The sequence below is a fragment of the Hylaeus anthracinus genome, unplaced genomic scaffold, assembly GCF_026225885.1.
Source record: "Hylaeus anthracinus isolate JK02 unplaced genomic scaffold, UHH_iyHylAnth1.0_haploid 12001, whole genome shotgun sequence".
NCBI lineage: Eukaryota > Metazoa > Arthropoda > Insecta > Hymenoptera > Colletidae > Hylaeus > Hylaeus anthracinus.
In genome coordinates this window covers 14,478,748-14,493,051 of record NW_026534348.1, presented here as the reverse complement: position 1 = coordinate 14,493,051, position 14,304 = coordinate 14,478,748, and the positions used below count along the sequence as shown (strand labels likewise).

Here is a 14,304-nt window from a genome sequence, read left to right as displayed (position 1 = left end):
CTTTTTTTTTCATAGATTATCTAAGCTGGGCGAGGCTTTAATCGTAGAAAATTCACGTAAAAAGCAGCTTCTGTCTATCTATCAAGACTGTTACGAACGTCGAAGTAGCTATTGTATTTCAAAATCCGACAGAGAAAGGGTTGAACGTCATTGGAAGCAAAGTTAGAGTTATTTATTCTACTCTGGCTGGAATTACAATGGATATTGAAAACGTTTCAAAAGTATGAATATAGTCAAAGATTTTTTTGTTTAATTATTATATTAAATGCTGATGTAGTAACTGAATGTGAAAATCTACTAATAAAATATCTATTTCTACTGTTTCTTTTAATCATCTTCGAGAGAAATGAACATATTTATAAATTGCCATGTACGTACCTCCACCAAACTTTAATTAAAAATCATTGCATCAAGCATCTTAATTACTTCTTGATTCTCTTAATGACAGAATAATTCACGTCGATAGTATTCCATTTTCATGCATTACACAGTGTTCAAATAATACTTAATGCTTGCACCAATGGAACGGTGCATTGAAAATGTTAAAATCGTACGGGTAATAAGAATTTATTATTCGATATACATTCTCATCTGCGACGTTTTTGTGTGATAGGAAACAATATCGTATTCAAGTCGAATAAACAATAGACTTCAATAGCATACGATAGCGTATCGCGAAACGTTCCTCCATTCGAACGTTCTTCGTTTACGTTTCCTTTTCTGGGGTCATGCTTCAGAAAAATGTGATATTCTTCCCGCCCAGCCGTGAGACGTAATTCCGTATTGTCCAGCGAAGGATCTGATTCATTAAAAGGGTTCATCTCGACATTGGAGTACGCTATTTGGACGCATGCATTATATTGGGACATTTACTGTCTCGAGAGTTCTAATTGTCACAGAATAACGAGCTTCAAGACGGGAGACGGTTGCGAACAGGCTTGGATAAATAGCAAATTGAACGTAAACCGATCCGCATCGGGGATGAACGCCGTGAGCCGTGCTTCATAAAAATCTCAACACGTTCGAAGGTTCGCTGTTACGTTTGCTCATTCGTAAATTTAAATTGACACGATTTATTGCCGTGCGAAATGCACGTAATTGAAAGGCCGACAATTTGCAAACGTTGCTGCATTGTCTGCGCAGTTTGATCGTATCATAATATTTTCAAGCAACACTTACGATTGAGTTGTCGCATTTTTTACGAAAGTATCAGTTGTTAAATAAACAGAAAACGTTCATTGATGCAAATGTGCAGTGTGCTCGATGACGTCAATGAGAGCTGCGATATATCGACACTTGATATCGCTATTTCGATATGGATGAAATACTCCATTCAAAAAACAAAAATAATATTATATTTCTACATCAGTACGAGTTTTATACCGTTTCCACGATTTCAAGACTATTTTTCAGTTACTATCAGTTATTGTTAGAAACTGTTTTTTCTTCGATTCTTAGCATATGTCAGTTACATGATAAACACTAGGTGGATCATGTGTAAAGTAGTAAATTGAAACTATATAAATTTAGTGTACTAAATATAACATTAACATTAGTACATTTGCAACGTGATTTTAAAGTATTATCAAAAAACTGATGTATTCAGTAAATTATAGTTGCCTTGGAATTTGTGTGCTAGGACAAAGAAAAATCATACAACTTTTAACCCTCCGTTGCATATTCCAACAGTGCACATTGTAAAACTAAAACCAGCAAATATTTTTACTTAAACTACAGTTATAAATGATTGAACATAAAGATACAGAATATATTTCTGCACCTAATATAATTTATCCCTCGGATAACTTTTTAGTAAGTGTCCCAGAAAACATATTTGCACGGAGCCGTGAGTGTCAAAATTTTTCATTTTGAGGGTAAAATATGAGGCTGACAAATGAATAAATGATCCTCATGATAAGGGTCACTAGAAAAAGTGACAGATGGAACGCGAGAGAATAGTGGAGGAGGCCGTATCTAAATCAATAAGAAAATCAAATAGAAATATGTACTATGTCACGAGAAAGTGCGTCGTTAATTTTCTTATGGTTAACATTCTAGATGCGTTTCAGTTTTAACGAAGTTTACCTGTCAAAATTAAATTCCAAATTATTTTCGTAATTCCATAGAATGTGTCGTTGCGACGTTTCAGATTTTATTAGAATATGGATCACCAGATTTTAAATGCTTTCGATTGAATGACAGCTTTCAGATACTGGCCTTGGTCTACATTTTGGAGTTTCAAATGTTTTCCGATTTCGTTGATAATGCAGGAAAGTCAGATATTCCTACGCTTACGTTGATAGCAAGTGAACGTGAAACAATATTTTTATAGAATTAGAATCTTTCTGAAAATTTACGTGAAATGTTAACCTCTTGAGAGATGAATTTTAAATTGATTTTATTTGCTTTAATCGAATACACACAAACCAAAGCTGTCTAGAAGCTAACCGTTTACTTATATTCATAGAACAATTATATTCAATTAAAAGTAACATGAAACCGCTGCAATTTACTGTTGGAAAGAAAGTTCACGATATTACTAGTGGTCTAACAGAAACTGTTAGTCATGCAAAGTAAATAAAAGGCATTTTAGAAAAGTACGAGGTAATTGTAACAACCTTACAATTACTCTTCATTTCCTTTCTCCTTTTAGTTGCATGTTAATTCACTTTGCATGTATAATATTGACTCGTGGAGCAAATTACCATACCTTGGTTCAGCTATCTTTGTCTAAAATACGTAGAACATTTTTTGAACACACTTTCATTCATTGTCAGTCGTGCCCAACTTCATATACATATATATCTGTAGTACAATTGTCAAAATTGATCTCACGAGTAAAATCTACGGATCGTTATCTTCCTGTGTAAGAAAAATCTAGGCCACGGGGTGATTTATACATTCCTCGTCTAATCGTCATTAGCTCCATAATTAGCACTGTTAAAGGCAAGAGACCGATGAAAGTATAAAGCCCTAAGTCGGTAGAGATAGTAAGAATCCAATTGAAGTTATGAACTAAACGCATAATGAGCTTGGAGGTAGCACTCCGAGACTCAAGTAAGTATTATTATATTATCATAAGCGGCTCTTTGTCGTCGACCCACGGACTCTATCGTCCAGCCTCGGTCGGAGTCACCTCCGACCCCTCGGCTAACTAATTTCATTCCGCAAGTCTTTAATTAGTATTCGTCGCGGAGCGTCCAAACTTTTTCACTAGAGGAGGGCTTGCAGACTTATCCTACCGAGACCGTTCACCCGTATTTGCATAGGCCAAATTCGCGGGGAACACTTTCTTGCTGGCCACCTTCACTACCTTAATATTTCTCGTTGGGATCCGTCTAAATTTCACATCCGGAAAAATGATTACCCGTTAATGAAATTGTGAATTTGCGTGTATGTCTGTGAGTAGAATGGGATAAACCTTAGCTATACTTGGTGAACAATTTTTCTTGAGATTCAAAGCGTGCTACTTCCCAAAAATGTGCCTCGATGAAAAGAAAATTTAGGTACAATTTGAAATTGGAAAAATCGGATAAGAGAATCACGTGATGCTATCGAGTTGAAAATTTTGAAAATTTTATAACCTATAGTAACGATACTTATGACTAGACTTCGGACTTTATACATTTATGACGTAAAATAATATAGAAAACGTACATAAAATATATTAGGTTGTCCCGAAAGTTTCTTTCGCGAGTTGCACTCAATTATTTTATATGGTCGTGTTTATATAAATAGACAATCTAATTTCATAGATATTTATGTTGTAACAGTAATGGAGCAAAATGAATCGTGCACAATTCAGTAATGTAACAAAACATAAAATATTGTGCATGTATTACTTATTAATGAAGCGAAAGAAACTTTTGGGACAACCTAATATATACATACAGTAAAGTCTCCTTAAATGCACAAGCTCGGGACTGGAACGGAGTTCTAGTGTAAACATGAAAGCTACTCGATTAAGGCCTATCATAGTGCTCTTTGCGCAAACAACAACCTATAACGCTAAATCGAACGGTAATGTTCATATATTTATAATATTGTATACATAATGGTTTTATAACAAGAATCGTTCATATAAAATTTTATGTAAATCAATTAACATATAAAAAAGTTATGGTAAAGGAGTGAGGTGCCTTTAAAAATAGTGGACACGCTGAATGTAGAACGTTCAGTTTATTAAGGCCACGAAAAAAAAACGTGTTTGTACACCAAAGCATGTAATCGGATCTCGTTAACGGTACACGTAAAAGTAAACCATGGGCAGCGGTCCATTCGCCTAAGCAAATACAATAAGGCGCAATAAAAGACCGTGAATGAGTAGGTCGTATTGACTTTAGACGCGCGGAATTTTATTATAGCACGTTACATCCTCTTTTTTATATATATTTCCGCTCGTTTGCGTAGGCAGCGTTACATGGTGTCACCCGACAAACTTATTTTTACACAGTCTCCTTTCGTTCCGTCATTGATCTGTGTCATGCGTTCGCATTCATCCGTTTTATTCGTTGAATAATTTTATTGTCTCCTTCGCGGACTAAATGGAGATCAGCGACGGTAACGCAGAGATAGTTGGAGCATCAGGAAAACCCAGCAATTGGGTTTCCATCATTGAAATACGGAATTTGTTAATATGTAGCGAATAGCAATATTTCGTTGTGGACTTATTGTTAGGCGTTTTGTCGTCGACAGAGCTGGCCATGGATTCAAGATTAATTTTATGGTAATTTATGAAGATAATAGTAATAAATATGATTGTATTTAATATTTCCTGTATTTTTGTTTGGAACATATTTATTTTACATATTTATTTATTTCAATTATTTCAACATTATTTCTTATTTTAATTTCAATTAAAGTTTGAGCAGGTCTGGTTTATAGTGATAGTATATGATCGTACACCGTATATTAGGGGATTCTCAACCTGTTAACTAGTTCCAGGAGTCACTCAGGAACTTCACGCAACACCAATAATGACCAATAATAACCAATAAGGAAGAAAATGTATCGATGGCGCGAAAATGACGCCACCTGTTATCACTCAACTTTCTCACCTATATTTTAATTACCCGTATAACGAATTTATCGTACCGAATATCAATATTTTTTGGTTCATTTCGTTTGAAAATAATTGAATGTACATAAATTGATAAATTTCGTTTCTCTGTGCGGGGTTGGGCGACGAATACGCGAAACCCGCGGACCTCTGTCGCAAAATGAAAATAAACATGGTTATGCCATTGGAGGATCGATGACTGGAGGGTATTTCTGTGCCGTAATAACTCTGGCGTCGTTTTGCGAAAGGAAAAAGGCTCTCGAAATCCACCTCGAGGTATCGATTAACAAACACTCGAACGAGCGAGCGTCGCCTTTGCAGAGCGCGCTTTGCGGGGCAACCGTTCGTGGTAAAACCGTTTCGAGCTTTCCTGAATGGCGCGGTGAAAGCTTTCTGTGCCGGACGAGCCAGCGAGTGCCGTAAAAGAGGCGGACTTTTCGAACTCGCCCGAGTAACGCGATCGTGCGCATCCATTTGTGAGCCGTAGAGTTTCGCCGACCTAATCGAATTCCGGTTGTGTTGGAGAAAATTCCGTATTCGTGAATGGCGGGCGCGATATTTAATTTCACCTGGCAGTTTCATATTCGCGTCGGACCATACTCGGGACATAAATATAACACCTGTGTGACGGGCCTCGCCGACGCTCGCGACTCTTCTAATTCCCTTTTGTTTCCGTTGCTGTGGATGTTTTACTCAGTTTCCCTCTCCGTGATTCTCTTTTTTATCACGAGGATCGTTCAAATGTAAACTGGAATTTTTGTACACTGTAATGTGTGTAATATCTAGAATTTTTGTAGTTTAGGAATAAATGGATTTTAGGTGTTAATAATCGTAACATCGCAACAACATTTTGACGACACAATCTATCACGTTTTAACCTCTTAACCCACAATAATGTGTGACTTGTGAGATGAAATTCAGACCGAACGTAAACAGCACGAGCCAGACACGTGACCCGGAAGAGTGGACAAGCGAGTTTATACTGACTATGGCACTTGCAATCCCAAATTAAATAATAGGACAACGGGTAATAATCACGTATACTTTCATTTAACATCAAAATATCGGTTAAATTCTATAAAAAAAAATCCTTGAAAAACCCTTTATATCCGTTTGATCCATCTTTATCGTAGATACACTTTTCCCTTTCTAAACTTTTCTTATTTTTATTTTTACATATTTTCCTTTAAGATGTTTTGTTTCTCTAGAAGACTGTAAACTGAAGTTTACAATTGTCACTTGTTCTTTACTTGTTGAATTGCAGTTAATCTCTTTTCACAGTCATAACTAGGTTAAAGGTAAATATTTCTAATAAAAATAAAAATTATTCGCATCGCTATATTTTTGCCAACGATTTCTAAGTTTCTCCATTCTAGTTGCAATAGTTCTGAATACCTAGAGCCGCCACGTTTCTTAAACGCGTTTTCAACAACTCTCTGATCGGGAAAGATTTTCCCTGAGGAAATTGTCCAGGTGTTCGAAAGAATGAAAATCTGTTAGTGACAAGTTGGATGAGCTAAAGTTTCATAATCCAGCTGGGTCAGTATTTTAAGAAGTTTTTCTAGTTATATATAGTACATCTAGTTCGCTATCCTTTGTGGCTATGATAGTTTTGCACCACAGAAATAAATGAAAACCATTATTATTTTAGAAATCAGTAATTCAAAACATATATTATGCTTTAAATATTTTTAGAATGTTCTGTTTGCTTTTGTTTTTGTTTTCTTTTTTGAAGGAATGCTGGTAATTAATTTTGAGGACCCATTATCATTTTGTCTGCGACTGTTACAAGTAAAATCGATATGATTCAACAATTTTTCTTAGGCACGTTTTACCTTCATTTCCCAGTTACGTAAACGTTGACCTATATCACATATATCCTTATACAATCTTAAAAATTAGCTAATTAGGGGATGATCAAACCTCATTTACATATATTAATTAAGTTTCTTTTTACTATCCCAGGCTCTCTATCGTGTCGTTTGCTTAGCGTACCAACAATCATGCACCACCGACGTACAACAAAGTTTTCAAGCAAATGTACGTGAGCACTCACCTTCGGATTTTGGTGCAGGTGGTTTGCGAGTCGCCCAATTCGTTCGAATACTTCTGCTACCAAGCCATTGTCCGTTCATGGCACCGATGGCACTTTCCGCTTCCTGAAACAATAACAGCAAAATTATATCTTGCAACTCGAGATAATTACTAATTATCAACAGCGCGATTCTGTATCGCACATGATGTGATAGTTTACAAGCGTCTTACCCTAAGACCTTAAATTCTAGCCTATTTAGAAACAATCTATAAATTATTGTTTGAAAAGGATTTCCTATAAAAGTATCCACTAATTATTAATTAGTCATATTAGTGTAATACCCGATAAAAACGAACTTCAACAATCAAATTTCTTCTACCACTAAAAGTTTAAATTTTATGATTTAGTTTGTATTTTCCAATATATTTCTATGCAAGCATTTCCAATGGATTAGCGAGGTTTCTTGGATGAAAATTAGTTCAAACACGACCTCACTTGAAAGCATACGTATTTCTGGAGTTCAGGAGTGTTTCGTGCTAAGTATAATTAATAGTAATTCGAACGTGGTTACATTCGGATTCGCTTTCACCAGGAAAAACTCGAAAATGCGTTAATAATAGTCTCACAATATACGTTGAATAACGTTCAAATTTTTCTTTTCATTACTGGATGAAATTTGAGCCATCCATTGCTTCCTGCATCTACCAATGTGAACATGTCCGAGGTGTTTTATCTCGTGACTTTGTAAATGCGCGTTACAGTATCTTTACCGACGTTTTTCGTTTGAATATTATCAAATGGTGGATCAGCGAGCAACAAGGAGTCACGAATGGTGTGTTATCTTGCATTAAAGAAGAGCCCCTGCAACTAGAATAAACAAAACGGTGAAGTATTACGACCAAAAGCTGGAAGTCGTAACTTCTGGTATATAAGATGGTAGCTGTAACCTTTATTTACAACTGCTCTGATTTGAGAAACGTAGCGCGCATGGATTGAGAAAAATGGGCTATTACTGTGCTTCGTATGGAATGGGCTCAATAAATACGTGTACAATGACAAATATATACAGTATGTTTATTTATACGGCATCGCTCAAAAGTATGTGGAGACATTCTTAATTCCAATAATTAGCTGAAAAAGTTATGAAATCATTCATGAATTTCCCTAAACCTTCTGTACTCTATTTTCTACCGTGTCAAAATATATTTGACCAGTTATTCATTAAATATCTCACGTTTAATAATAAACACTAATTATATCTTTATTTTTCATCCTCGTATCCACCACGTGTTCCCATAACTGCGTTTACAATTCTCGGAATCCTGGCGATTAATTTTTTTCTTATTCTTTATGAGTTAATACGTATCGTTTCACTCGGTTTGTAGTAATTCCCATTAATCTTTCAGAAAATGTCTGCTCGTAACAAAATATAATGCAGCATAAACACATCGCATATACAGAGTATCAGTATTATAGAGAAGAAGTGATTGCGAAACCGTCACGTGCCGATAGCAATAGCTCCGACGGCGCTGCAGTTTGCTCTCGAGAATGGTAATAAAACAGCCCCCTCCCCTCCGCATCCGTCTATCCATAAGTCCATTACACGATCCGTATGAAAAATAAGGGAAAATCGCAAGAGAGGGAGGTAAAAGAGACACAGCGCAGAAGCTGAGAAGAGCTAACGCAAAACGGTATTCGTACGTAAGGCGGCTGTAGAGGAGAAATGGATGTGGAATAACAGAGGGCGACATCGGTTGCGGCGCACACAGCCGCGTACCCCCGCGTAAATGCAAATGTTCGCGACAGTAGTAGTCGGACCGATGCGAAGAAGGACGGATAGGAAACCTAAAAATATTCCTGTCGCGAGGAATCCCCCGAAAAGGTTGACTGTTTGAAAAGCTCTTTGGGAGTACGTATGAAGAGGGGGTGTTTCCCTTTCCTCCAGCTAGCATTCCGGTCCCCCCCTTACCGCCATTTGCTCCATTTGGAGAACTCGTGGGCCCGCCTTTTGCCTCGTTCACCCAACTGTTACCATCCTCCGCTTTCCTCGCCATCATCGCCTCTTCTTTCCGTCTCCGGCGAACTTAGCATTGCGCCATCGGCATCGCCGTCACCTTCGACCAGCCCTCTTCCTCATCGTCCCGGTCCTTATCCCGCGTCATCCTTGCGCACCCTCGTGGGATAAAGTATTTCCGATTCGAATTTCCATTCCCGATATGATGCCGCACATTCGCGTGGTTAGCCTAGGTGGATCGGAAGACCGAATGCTCGCCTCTAAACCGATTCTAAACTACGGTCGATAAGTTGCCGTCTCCTAGCCCCCGACTCCTAACCCATGGCCGAGGAGGAATGGCTGAATCTACTTTCACAGCCCCTTCCACTTTCCGTGACCAGACCGTTTATACGACACACGGAGCCGTCCTACCGACCTCGTCGCCCAGGCCTGCCTAGTTCGAGCTGTCTAAGCACCCATCAAATCGAATTTCTTGCACGGCCAAAGACGGTATAGGCTGTTCGTGACGCCGTGCACCGACACCCGGGCTGCTTTACACGCATTACTGTGTCATGGCCCGGCAGCGACGGTAGCCAGCACCGGATTACGTGGCTTTAACAAAACTTGCGCCTCTTTACTTGGGGTCGAGACGAATAAACGCTTCTCATCGATGCGTTCCTATCGACCCACCCGCTCGCGTTCGGTGCGCGCCGAACCAACGATTGGATATTTTATGCGAATATTATGTCGACGGTGGAAAATTTTTGAATCAATAACCACGTGGAGATTAAGAATACGAAATGAATTTCTTACACCTCTCCGACGCTCTCTCCACGGGGATTTTATCGGTAGAAGGTTGTGAAAGAGTTTTTTTTTTACAGTTTTCCCCCACTTTTTTTCATTCGATTTCGGCGGCGCACACGCTACAGTGTTAGGCAAAATTGCGATTCATAAATAATGTTTTGTACAGTGAGACCGTCGCTTAAAGCGAATTCCTATAACGCGGCAGCGATATGAACCTTGTTCATTCATTCTCTGGATCGAATCTGTGGGTGAAATTGATTCAATATGTGAAGACTGATACGTAATATCAAATACGCTGGCAAAACGAAGATGTTGGAACGTAAACATTTGAACGACTCGAACGATGACTAACGACAAAGATTATGGATATATACTTTTAATTTTTCATAAAAATTATCATTTTTGCATTCAATTTTGTACGTATATTAATAATATATTTTCTTTAATCAATGACGTGTATACGTGACTCATTTTTTAAATAATGTAATAATATTTACATAATATAATATAATTATATGACAATATAATTCATTTTTTCATTTGAACAGCTCATAGAACACAAAAGTTCTCTAGAACGAAACGACGAAATATATCTTCGTAATCAATGTAATGAAAGCGAAAATGCCACATGTTCGACATTAATTTCGTGTCATTAATCGCAGTCGTTTCAATCATTATTAACGCAGCGACGTGGTCTTGCGGAACAAGAAGTAATAACGTTCAATTTATCGATTCGCAGTAAAGCTGTAAATACTGAAAGCAACTATAATATCGTGCAAGGAATTCTAATACAGAATTGAATAATTTCAACGCTATTTTTCATTTAATACGCATCGATACGTAAATATTTGTGTGTAATGAAAACATCATCTGCAATTAAAAAACTGAACAAACCACTAACAAATATTAAATAATAATAACTACAAAATATTTTACTACGCTGGTTTGAGCTCGTTTGACAAAAGTTACTTTCCAAATATTTGGTTCAATCTTCCATAATATCGAAAGTAAATTGGTCTCCAGAGTGAGCGGGGTGCTGTGTTTGCATTTTTACATGTAACACAAAAGAATGCACCACTGAATGTACTTCCTGATTGCATACATTTTTTTATTAGATTACTGTGTTTATATTTGCAATAAAACAAAGCTTCCACCTGTTATTTACATAGCATTAAGTTTTTTGTTAAGTATCACCAGTGGTAAGCATACCTCTTAATCAGAAACATTGATGTATTATTGTGCTTAAACAGATTAATCAAAATAAGTTATAATCACACAATAATTAATTCGATTTTTCTGTGTAATATAGTGACTATTATGAAATTACCTCTATTATAAAAATAACGCAGCAATCGATAAGATTTATCGATTCAGTAGTCCCAGAGATTACTCTCTACATACAAACAAATTTTACCTCTTTTTAATATTAGTATAGAACATGTATCAAACGTACACATATGTGTCAACATCCCTCAAGAAATTAAATACTCTCCCCTGTGTATACAAACATTTGCTGTGATTCTAGAAAATTGTCATTTCCCTCCCGTGTCTCCTGGGCCCTTCTTTCGATCGTGGGCCCAGGTAGCATGTACCCCCACCAAGCACTCTCATAGGCCTTGTTCAATACTCATTTAATATCGCGGTCTTGCGCAAGAGAGTCGAGGTCGGGGTAAAACGAGAATCCCGGGAATTCGCATTTCCTCGTAGATCTTAAGAGAGCCTGGATGTTGGACGCCCGGTGATCAGAACCCGCGATTTAGGTACGTGTATCCGAAGGATATAGTGGCGGGTAGGATACGGAGGCGAGAGAGAGAGAGAGCGGGGTCGGTTACCAGCGGGCGCAGGAGAAGAGGGAAGTAGAGAAATTTTCGCGTGTTCTTCGAGGTTAACGGAGACACCCGGAAAATTTATACTTCGGCAATAGTAATACTGTGGGTGTGAGTCAGGTGCCGGTGGTGGTCCAGATCGATAGAACATTAAAACAGAGGGGAAACGAGAGGGTCTGTACCTTCGGGGCAGCAGCACCACCACCACCACCACCGACGAATAACCTCGCCATAAACGGAAAAACCTTCTTTTACTCAGCCGTACATCTAACTTCGTCGTGATTTACGTCGCGGATTTTGACGGGTCACGGTAAAAGTCGGTCCACTTTCCATCTCTTTCCCGAAAATTGGTGTAAAGCGTGACACGGCGTGCCCTCTTCTTTATTTAATCAACGGAAGTTCCGCGAGGCGGCACGGATTCGAAAACTAGCACCGCGCGGTGCCACGGAAATTTCTCGCCGACAGCCGAGGCAATAAATTTGAATATTTCCTCGAAATGGGACACCCTAGTTCCGTAAGAGTTCCTAAACACGGAGACACGGAAACTTTTAATTTCGATTGCAATTTTTAAGCCGCTCTTAACGTTATACCGGCGAATCGGGGTTCGACAGTGACGACGTTTTATTTCATGCTGGATCGTTCGTTTCGGTATAACTGTGCCGTTTCAGATTATTGCGCGCGTGTAAATCTCAAACTGAAATACGTTCCCGCGAAACTTTTCAAGTTTTTACTCGGGAACTTCTCTATTCACTGGGTCTGCACTTGATCAACTACAAACAATTCACTCGAGGCGGGGAATCGTTTTTCGTTTGTGCATTCGATTTTGAGCCAGTATTCTAGAATACAGTGTTCCACTTTCCTATTTATTCGTATTTGAAAAATGTACATAATTTATTTTTAGTGAAAGTAATGAAAATGAAATCTAATACATAGAGATTTTCCGCGTGTTTAGATAAAGCGAGACTCATAATTCATATAAGGTGTCTAAATATATTCAGCCAGTTCCATAAGTATCTGTAATAGTTTCTTGAAATAGTAATAGAATGTGTCTTGCCATAGCATCATTACAATTATCATAAGTAAACGTTAAACGATAGTTAATAAATTATATATTCTTCAGAATGATTAAAAATTTACGTAAAATTTGATGATTGTAACAATGTGGGACTTATCAATGACTATTGTTTCTAATATTTTGTTTCTAACTTAAGGAGATCAAATATAACTACAAAAAGAATTAGCTAATTGGAGGACGAGTAAATTACTTATTGTAGCTAAGGCTCACGTTCTAAATAAGAGTCATTATCTTAGCTACAATTTTACAGAATTGTAAAAAGTTGTGACGAATCATTCTAACAAGTAAGGGATCGAATTTTTTTATAACTTACCGCTTTTTTAACAAAAGAGACAAAGCCATATCCCTTGGACTTAAGTGTTTGTGGATCTCTGACGACTCTGCAATCTCTGTAACAAAAATATAGTAATATTCGTTAGATAGAAGCTCTTGTTACAAACTCGTGTAAAATGACAAAGTCAAATTTTAATCGAATGCCACATGCAAGTACTGGAAAATTAAGGTGAAATTTTACTTCATCGCAATAAAATTATATCGTAATCTATTAGAGATCTAAATTGCAGAAATATTTCATATGTGAAATTTATTGAATCAACTTGCATATTTTCTGATATCTATCAATAGATGTATTAGTATAGGATTAGTATAAGGTCGAAGAGTATTATTTCTTTCTTATTTTATATTCTGTATGTGTTATTCTACCACGTGAAAATTCCTTTATCTGAACACGTTTATCCCCCAATTAGTTTACACAACGGAAATTATACTTTACTCGACTTATAAGAAATAAAATGGTTCTTATATTTCTCCCATTGAAATTCACTTAATTTGTTACCGCGATTTAATAACGCTCGGACGAAGGGCTCAATTTATTTCACGTGCCAGCGAATTTCGAAGCGTTTGTATTCCGTCGAAAGCTGCCAATAACATTGTAAAGCGAGTTTGGGCTCGGTCGCTGGACGGGCTCAAATTCTTCCCCATAATTAAGATTCCAGTAGTGCCTGGCGGACGAAATTAGGAATACTCGGGCACGGGGTGTAGCCGGTAGCCCTGAGTCGTTCTTTTTCGGCTTAAATAAAATATTCTTTCGGCCGATGGAGTCTGGCATGCGGTTCGAATGAAATTCTAGGTTATGGACCTGTTTAATTCCTCGACACGCTTCGCGGTGATCGTCGAAATTTTCGTCGGCCGCATGTTCGGGAATTCTGAGAGGTTCAGTTTTTATGGGAACGTACGCTATGCGCTTTGGCTAGACGAGCAATAAAAACATACATCGATGTTCATAATACCTTTTATGGATAACATTCCGGTATTCGCCTTTACGCGAAAGAATTTAGAGCGTGAAGATATATCCTTGAGATTATACGGACCGAAGTACTTAAAATCGGTCACCTGTGTAACTTTTGGCGATAAAAAAAAGTATTTCGCCCGATGTTGCCCGGTTTTTAGGAAGGAGCATGATTTGATGGCAGTAGTTTTATTGTTGGCGTAGTTTTAAAGGAGATGGGAAGA

General features: G+C 37.7%; 1 protein-coding gene across 6 annotated transcripts in view; it reads right to left on the bottom strand.

Annotated features, from left to right (window-relative positions):
- Window positions 1-14,304, bottom strand: part of LOC128890579 (nucleolysin TIAR) — a 501,564-nt gene that overhangs the window by 45,984 nt on the left and 441,276 nt on the right. For all 6 annotated transcript variants that reach the window (XM_054149221.1, XM_054149220.1, XM_054149219.1 and 3 more), the window contains 2 exons: window positions 13,106-13,181; window positions 7,116-7,218 (listed from right to left, as the gene is read on the bottom strand). In XM_054149221.1, coding sequence (XP_054005196.1) covers window positions 7,116-7,218; window positions 13,106-13,181 — 179 coding nt within the window. The remainder of the gene's footprint in view (window positions 1-7,115; window positions 7,219-13,105; window positions 13,182-14,304) is intronic.